At 55.8% G+C, this 8,333-nt stretch overlaps 1 protein-coding gene across 1 annotated transcript; it reads right to left on the bottom strand.

The window, feature by feature from the left end:
- Nucleotides 1-4,490: 4,490 nt before the first annotated feature.
- On the bottom strand, nucleotides 4,491-7,922 carry Irx3 (iroquois homeobox 3). The gene is made up of 4 exons (XM_050143462.1): nucleotides 6,949-7,922; nucleotides 5,663-6,788; nucleotides 5,413-5,479; nucleotides 4,491-4,930 (listed from the first exon to the last, which is right to left on the bottom strand). Exons 1-4 carry the CDS (start codon nucleotides 7,216-7,218, stop codon nucleotides 4,876-4,878), a joined length of 1,518 nt encoding a protein of 505 aa, XP_049999419.1. The 5' UTR covers nucleotides 7,219-7,922; the 3' UTR covers nucleotides 4,491-4,875.
- Between the last annotated feature and the right edge of the window lie 411 nt (nucleotides 7,923-8,333).

The raw sequence follows: 8,333 nt of genomic DNA on the forward strand, positions 1-8,333 counted from the left end.
TCATGGCCATCAGCACCCCATTTAAAAAACAAAACCTAACATGAAAATAATATTGAATAAAAAATATTTCTATTTTATAGACATACAATTTGGATGCCACTTACAAGTTTTTTCCCCAATATTTCCCCTAGAAGCTCTCATTATGTCAGGATTATTAGGAAGAGAGGGAAGAGAGAGGAGAGAGAGAGAGAGAGAGAGAGAGAGAGAGAGAGAGAGAGCCTGGAGAGGCGGGGAAGCTCTGTTCTGCTCTGTCAGGGAGAAGAAAATAAAGAGAAATCAGGCTGGCTTCAAAGGGCACATTTCCATAATTGCCCTGTAACTTTGGCAAAATAAATCTGAGCGTCTGGGGGCAGCACAGTTGCCAGATGAGTGCACTCCAAAGGCCCTGGAGGGCTGTGGCCCACTTGTTAGCGGCCTAGCGTAGTGAGAGAATGCAGGACTGTCACTGGTACAAAAGACGTGACATCACAGCCTTCATGGCCAGGCCAAGCCAGGCTAGGCTACAGGCCAGGAGTCAGATTTGACCCCGCTTTTGTCTTTGTCCTGCTCCCTGACATGAGACACATACATGTGCCCTGGCTCTGTCTCTCTCCCTCTCTTTCTTTTCGTCCCTCTCCCTCTCCTTCCCTCTCTATCTCTCTCTCCAACCCCCCGGGAGAGGGGTTAAACTAAACCCATAACTAAATGGATGAGGTTTTGTTCTTGGGGACCTGACGATGGCTGAGGAGTAGCAATAATTACTGGGCCCACACTACGTGACTTGAGTGTACATCTGTGACCACCTTTTTGTACCGACTCTTGGCAACAGAATCTACAAGAGAAGGGCCCCAACTTTTTAGAGCCTTGGCCTCCTTGGATGGACCTCTTCTTCGCCACCTTGGTTGGGAAAAGGTTCATCCAGAAATGACCTAAGATCTATTTTTGCATTTCCTAGGCTCACGTTTTGTTTCCTGTTGGCCATCTCTCACCCCCTCTTCTTCCTTCTAACACCACAAGCCCTTAATGAACAGAAGCGGTCCGCACCGCACTCGGTTTTAGCAGTTCCTTCAGCAAGCTGAGGCGTTAGGGAGAGAGAATTGCTACAGACACCTTGATGTCTCATCTCCGTTGTCTCTAGCCTTTCGCACGGTGGACACCTTAGTCACATCCAGGCACCCGGCAGACTTCACCTGCACGGCTTAGAGGAGCTTTGGGGGTGGTGCTGTGGACTCCTTCCTGGCAGAGGATCCCTCGTGTCTAAAGGACGCCCATTCTGGTGTCTATCCTACAGTGCGGTTCCATCCGCCACCCCTGATTTTGTTCTTCTGCGGGCATTGTCATATATCCCGGATGGGAGAGGAGGCAAGATGGCGTCGCTGGGGATTGCAATTCTATTCCTTAGGCCTTTCCTATTGCACCCCACTTTGGAGGTTTTTCATTCATTTGCCTTCCAAGGGGCCAGTTCCCGGGAGCAATCCCACCGTAGGCAGACATTTTTAACGTGGTCAAGTTACGTGAGTGGATCAGATGACAGTGACCAATTTAGACCAGGAAAGGCTATCTGATGGTGTATGGGGTCCTCTTACCTCACAATTATCTTTGGGCCTATTTTTCTTCTTCTTCTTTTTTTTTTTTAAGGTCTATTCTTAACCACTCATGGATTTGCGAGAGAGATTGGCTAAGTTTGTCAAATCCAACCTTTCCCAGATGTTTGAAGTGAGGCCACAGAAACATGAGGCTTGCCCCCACTCAGGTTAAAGCTAGCTTCAAATACAGACACAATTTTTACAGACCATAGTTGCCCATTTTTTTTTCTCAATGGGACGCATGTAACCAAGGATTCTAGGAAGGAGAAGCTGTTTCTAGAAAGACACAGGAATCAGTCCCAAAGGGAGTCCTGGCAAAACCTTCCAATAAACCCTAACTCTTCGAAGATCCCTGACATATAATTCTCACCCAGGCATCGGTCTCTCTGAACAACTTCCCCCCAAACAGGCAGGCCAGTGAGTGGGAGACTTTAGGTGCCCAGAGAACATCAGCTCAGAGGTGGAACTTGTCCCCGCTCCACTCCTGGCATAGAGCATGTCCTAGTCCCTGGCCCATCCTTGTCACTTTGGGATTGCACTATACTTCCTCCTACCTGAGTCCCCTCCCCTCAAGACAGTTTAGTTAGAAACCACTAATGTGCAGATGGAAAGTCACCTGGGAGGTAATTTTATTCTCCTTAGGCCCCTTGGTTTTGGGAGGCACTGTCTTTTCCCAGGTACGTTCAGATATTGAGGTCTCCGACCTAACTCGATCCCCTATACACTTTGGAGGGCTCTGAGAAACCAAAGGAACAGCAGGGACATTTCCTAGTCAGGGACTGACATATTTCATCTCTAATTGAAGCTGCATTGGAGACAAGACGGACCCCGCTTCTTACCCCTGCCACCATCTCTTCTGCTTCCTGCTAGATGTTAGGGATCAATGGTAAGGGGCGGAGGGAGTTCCTGGGATCCCTTCTTCTTTTGTTGGTAACTTGGGAGCTCGTGTTTCTCCTTGGTTAAGTTATTATATTGAAGTCAACTTGGGATCAGAGGAGTCAGAAGTACACACTGCATGGAGCCATGACTCTCCTGGTTCCTCATTTTGTTCTTTCAAGACTGACAGGCTGAGCCTAAGAAAATGCCACCATCTGGGAATGAGATAGCTAGAAAACCAGAAGCTTCCCTGGAGAGAGGCCCCATGTCTGCTGTCAGTCCTGCCAGCCTCTCCACACCCATTTCCCTCCCATTGACGAAACTCCTCTTCCTGGGGGCTCCACCCAGAAGAAGACTTCTGCTGTGGTCACCAAGATCTCCTTTCCCCTGGGAAGTTTTCTCTTGCCCTTGGTAAAGCTGCTTGCAGAAGCTCTTGAGTCGCCGGGAGGAAGACATCTCACTCTTCTGGGAGATGGGAGGGAGTGAGGCAAATGCCCCCACCTCACGGAACTGAAGATGTTTGAGCATCTCTAAAGGTCTGGACATCCTACCTAAGAATGAGCAAGGGCAGAGCATCCTCTGCCGTTCTTACTCCACCGTGTGAGGCAGGCAGCGGATGAGAAAGGACCCATGAAAGGGAGTTCCCTGCCCTTGGCTTCCGGAGAAGTAAATGGGCAGCCAGTGTAGGCCATGGCTAAGCCCCAAGCTGGAGGAGGGGTGTGGCTCTTGTACAGACACTTATGGTGCTTACCAGAGCTCTGGCCTTTGTCCTGGAGTACTGACTTCAAATTCAGATGCATGGCCTAAGAAAATGGAGCTTGTAAAGGATCTCGAGCCTCTGAAATACCTTAGCAAAGAGTGTCTCAGGCCTCTTCCTGGCTGTCCTTGTCTTTGCCAGTGGTCCGTCTCTCTCCCCAGGTCACTTGTGGCGCTGGCAGCTGGGTCCTCACATCATGGACCCGAACCCGCCAGCTGCCCTCGCGCGCAAACTCTCCAAGGTACCTGATCCAGACCTCAGCTCTTCATACCGCCCAACAGCGCGCATGAAGGTCACAAGCCCTGCTCTGCAGCTCCAAGTACGGCGTCTGGCTAGCCTGAAAATCTAAAGTTCCAGACAAGGGTGCCTCAAAGGTACCCCCCCCCCGCCACTTCGAACCCCAAGGCGTCACTATCCTAAGCGTGACCCTCTACTTCCTAGCGTCAAAGTTGGGCAAGCCGGGCCAGCAGTGTCAAGTCGGGCTAGGGCCCGACAGCTTTGGCCGGAGAGGCCGCCGGACGCCGAGCGTCCCCTACGTCCTGTAGAGGGAGCTCCAGCCCCAAGTTTCTCACTATTTCCCCGCCCCCCCCCCCGCCGGACTCCTGCTGCGATCCCAACTCCAAAGGTGTCGGGATTAGACCCCAACCCATGCTGGCATCTCTGAAAGCAGCCCCTTCCCTAACACTCAGGGTAAAACGCCCAGAAGCACCCAGGGACTAAACGCCGCCTGGCTTCGGCCTTGGACTCCCAACTCCAGCGCGGTCACACGCCACCAAGCGGGAAGCGTGAGCACCCCGGCTTCTCCCGGAGATCTCCAACGCCCTTGCACCTATAAGGAAGGAGATGTTGGAGAGGGACGCGAGGTGGGAGCGGCCTCGAAGTTGAGCGTGGACAATTTTTATACACGGGACTGAGAAACACCAGTTGTGCGGGGTCGGAATGGGAGCAGGGAGGGAGATCCTTCTAGTTCATGCCCTGAGCTCCTGGAAGCTTCTCTAAGTCTTTCTGCTAAGTCATCAGAGAAGGCCCCAAGGTTACTTCAGTGGACCCGCGGACAGAACCCAGTTCCCCAGCTCCTTCTAGAGAGTAGGCCTCTTTTTCTCTTCGGACTCCGCCCTTTCTCTCGGATTTCCATCGCCCCTTCTTGCAGAGAACCTAGCCTGCCTACCTCTGCGCGGACTACTTCCGCCATTGCTGTCCCCTGACCATGCTTGTCCTTGCTTGTGGGGATGGGGGACGCGAAAACACCAAAGAACCATCAAACAGATCGGTCCAGGTGGCAGACCCGCCGGTTATAGTCAAAAGTGGCAACAGCTCATTTATTTAGCCAAAAATAGATACTTTCTTGTACAATTTGGTTCACACGTATGTACATTTCTCTGTATATACAAAAAGAGTCAGACACGCTTATCCTCTCTGCAACTCCACCCCACCCACCCCCGAAATCAACAGAACAAATGAACCTCACAATCTAATGTGGGGCAGTACAGAAGCGACCTGGGGAGGGCCAAGGGGAACCGGCTTTATTCTTTCTTTCGTTCTTTTTTTGTGTGTGTTTGTTGGTTGGTTTAGTGTTTCTTTTTTAGGTATTCATACACAGACATGCTTGCAAGTCATAACTATACAGAGCGATTTTTTTTAACAATTAGTACAACGATTTAAAAATTGTTCAAAGAGTTAAGATGAGGAGAGAGCTGATAAGACCAGAGCAGCATCCAAGTGGTTCTGGGGCCTGGAAGAGAGAGCGGAAGCAAAGGAAGCGAGATTTAGAGACGTAGAGCCTGCTGAGGTAGGGGGCACTCTACTGAGCCTAGGGTCAAGCGTATGGACTTATTCAGCCCTGGGTGTATTAACCCTAAACTGCACAGAAGCGATCAGAATTCGAGGTCGGGCCTGGAAGGAACTGGGCATCACGCAGGGTAGGCCGTGTGCTCCCGTGGCCTGTTGGAGAGGCCAGACTCCCTCAGCTCTGTACCCACAGGCCCTGCTTGAGGTGCCCGAACTGAGAATGAAAAAGCGTCTTACGGGTCCACAGGAAGTGAGAGAAGAGTGGATTTTTTTTTTGTTGTGCTTTTTAGAAATAGATTCCCAGCCACGTTTCTCCCTTCCCCGGGTGCGGTGGGGGGAAGCAAATGTTTCTGCCATTGGTTCTGCGTTTTCCTTATCATTCCTGAAGGGTCTCCCACTTTGGTTCCCAAATTCGGGGTCTCTTACCGCCTTGGCACCGGCTGGAAAGCTGTCTTGAGCAACTTTTTCTCCATTTCCAAGGCACTACAGCGATCTGTAGGAAACAAGGGGAAGAATAGGGAGGCCTTCAGAACGCTAGGTCCAGGCCTCTAGGGCCGCTGTACCCGTTCTGAAGCAAAGAGGAAAACAGCTTACTTTCCCCAAACCCCCTGTTCTTTTCCTCTGGCCGAGAGCCCCACCAACAGCCTCCCTCTGTGTCCCACACTTCTGTAGTCACCTGTTCCACTCTCCGGCTCCGTGGGCCGAGCGTAGGCGGCGGCGGCAGCCGCCGGGTGACCCGCGGCTCCGGGAAGTCCCAGCAGGTGCTGTGGGGCCGAGCCCAACATGGACAGCGGGTGCGGCCGCGGGCCGGGCGGCGGGCCTGGGAAAGGCCGGTTGGTCCAAGCGGGGAATTTGCCAAGCGGCGCCGAGACGAGTCTGTGTGCCGCTGCTGCTGCAGCGGCAGCCGCGGGCGAGAGCTGCAGCGTCGGGGGCGCGACGGCTGCCCCGGGAGGAGAACCTCCGGTTCTGGGAGGCGAGCGACGTGGGTTATCCGGGCTGGTGGCCGTTTCGGCCAGTGACCAGATCTTGGGCTTCTGCAGGGTGGAGGAGGGCGCTGGTGCGGGAGCACAGGGGTCCAGGCCCGAGGGTGGAGAGGGCGGAGATGGAGGAGCCCTGGCCACAGGCGGTGGTGCTGGGGCCAGGCTCAGGACCGACAGTGGTCGCTCCTCCAAGCCTTCGGAGCTATCGTCTGAGTCGCTATTTTTGCAGTCCGAAATGGGTCCTAGGCCGAAGTCCCCGTTCCTGTGAGTTGCCCCAGCCAGGGTCAGTTCCGGCCCGGCTGCGGCGCTGTCTAAGTTTTCCAAATCGATCTCCTCATCTTCCTCGTCGTCCGCCAGGCCCTCGCCCCCCGTGTCCTCCTCCTCCCCAGCGAGCTCCTCCTCCTCCATCTCCAGCTCTCGTTTGCCCTCTTCCTCATCTTCTTCTTCGTCCTCCTCCTCCCGCTCGCTCCCATAAGCATTGCCCTCCTCGTCGGTGCGACTACGGGGCGCCCACGTCATCTTGTTCTCTTTCTTGAGACGCCGGCGCGCGTTGGCGAACCAGGTGGACACCTGGGTGAGGGTCATCTTGGTGATGATGGCCAGCATGATCTTCTCGCCCTTGGTGGGGTACGGGTTCTTGCGGTGTTCGTTGAGCCAGGCCTTGAGCGTGCTTGTGCTTTCCCGGGTGGCGTTCTTGGGACGGGACGGGTCCCCGAACTGGTATTGGCCATAGGGGTAGAAGGCGGGGTGCGGGTGCGGGAATGCGGCGGCCGTGGCCGGATGCTGGACCCCCGGGCTGTCCTTCAGCTCATACTGAGCGCCCTGTACGCACATGGAAAAGGAAGGGGACACGCGCGGGGGAGCGCGAGTGAGCTCCAGTCGTCGCAGCAGCCTCCACCCTCCCGCCGGGACCCTGGTTTTCTTCTGCACGCTCACTTTGCCCTGCACCCCAGCTCCAACCCCTCTTTCCCGGGTTTCTTACCAGCTGTGGGAAGATGGGCAGCTCCGTAGCGTAGGGCAGGAAGGCGCCGTAACCCTGGGCGGCGGCAGCTGCAGCTGCGGCCGCGGCGTAGGGTGCCCCGTACACGGACGAAAGCACGTTGGATAGGGACCCCGAGGCGGCAAGCTCCGAGGCTCCGGCGCCGGGACCGCTCCGGCCTCCCGCGCTGCCGCCGCTGCCGCCTGCGGCTCCCGGGCGCTCGGGTGGGTAGAGCGGGCGGATGTACTGGTATCCGAGCTGGGGGAAGGACATGGTGGCCCACGGGGCACCTACGGAGTGGGGGCCCGGCCCCCGGGGCCGCCGTGCTCAGTGTCGCACGTTGGCTCCGGAGCGCATCGGGGGCTGGGCCGAGCCCGGGCCGCGCTGCCTCCCGCGCTGCGCTGCGCTTCGCGTTCGCCTATTGATCTGCTCCGCGGCGGCGGCGGCGAGAAGTCAGGTCAGGTCCGAACAGATTGGCCGAGATTCCCTGGGCTCCGGGCTCTGATTGACATTTCTACGGGGCCGCAAGCCCCTCCTCTCTGCGCCGTGCTCCCTCCTCTAGGCCGGGAGAGCCTCTCTGTGCCTAAAGCTCAGGTCTGTCCTCCTCTCCAGGAGCTGTGTCGCGCCTCGCTTCCTTCGCCCTCCTATAGTTTACACTCCCACCCTGTCCTTTCCACTCCCCTCCCCTCGCTGCGTCCCCTAGCCCCCACCCCCTGATCGCTTCCGCTCCCAAGGCTCCTTGGCAGTCCTGGACGCTGGGAAACTGCGGTTCTTTTTCTTCTTTCCCTTTCTCACGGTTGCTTTTGCTCACCTCTCAGCTCTCTTCACTTTTTCTAATGTGACTCCTCTCTCCTTTAAATCCCTTTACTTTCTTATTCTCTCTTCCCTGTCCCCAGTCTCTGTGTCCTGGGCTAAGGCGACCAAAAGTTGAAATCACTTAGAATGCTGTGCTGGGGGTGTGCGTCCGCGTCAGTGTCTGTGTGTCCGTCCCCGCCCTTCCACCCCCGCCCTCACCCTTCCCCAAATCTCGAGTCTGACGTTGCGCCCTCTTATTCGACTTTTCCTCGCGTCTCCTCCTGGAGTCTCCAATCACCCGGGAGCCTTCTGGGCGAGGCGGTCTTCCCTCGCGAATACAGAGCGCCGGGCGGGGCGGGGCAGGAGGGGACGCAGTCCTTTCCCGCCCCCTCCTGCCAGCACGGGGGGGGGGGACCTAGGCCAGGAGTGGCGGGTTAGTGCAGGGTCACCTCTCCTCTGGAGTCTTCCAACTCCTCTGTTCTCAACCCCCTCAGCAACTATAGTTCTGGGGTGGGACGGGACCCCGTACCTAGGCAGGCTCCAGGGCTTCGGCGGTGATTCCTTTTGCAGTTCTCAGCACCGGACGCTCTCAA

This window comes from Alexandromys fortis, unplaced genomic scaffold, assembly GCF_014885135.2.
Source record: "Alexandromys fortis isolate MF-2015 unplaced genomic scaffold, M_Fortis_MF-2015_v1.1 scaffold_1, whole genome shotgun sequence".
NCBI classification, from domain to species: Eukaryota; Metazoa; Chordata; class Mammalia; order Rodentia; family Cricetidae; genus Alexandromys; species Alexandromys fortis.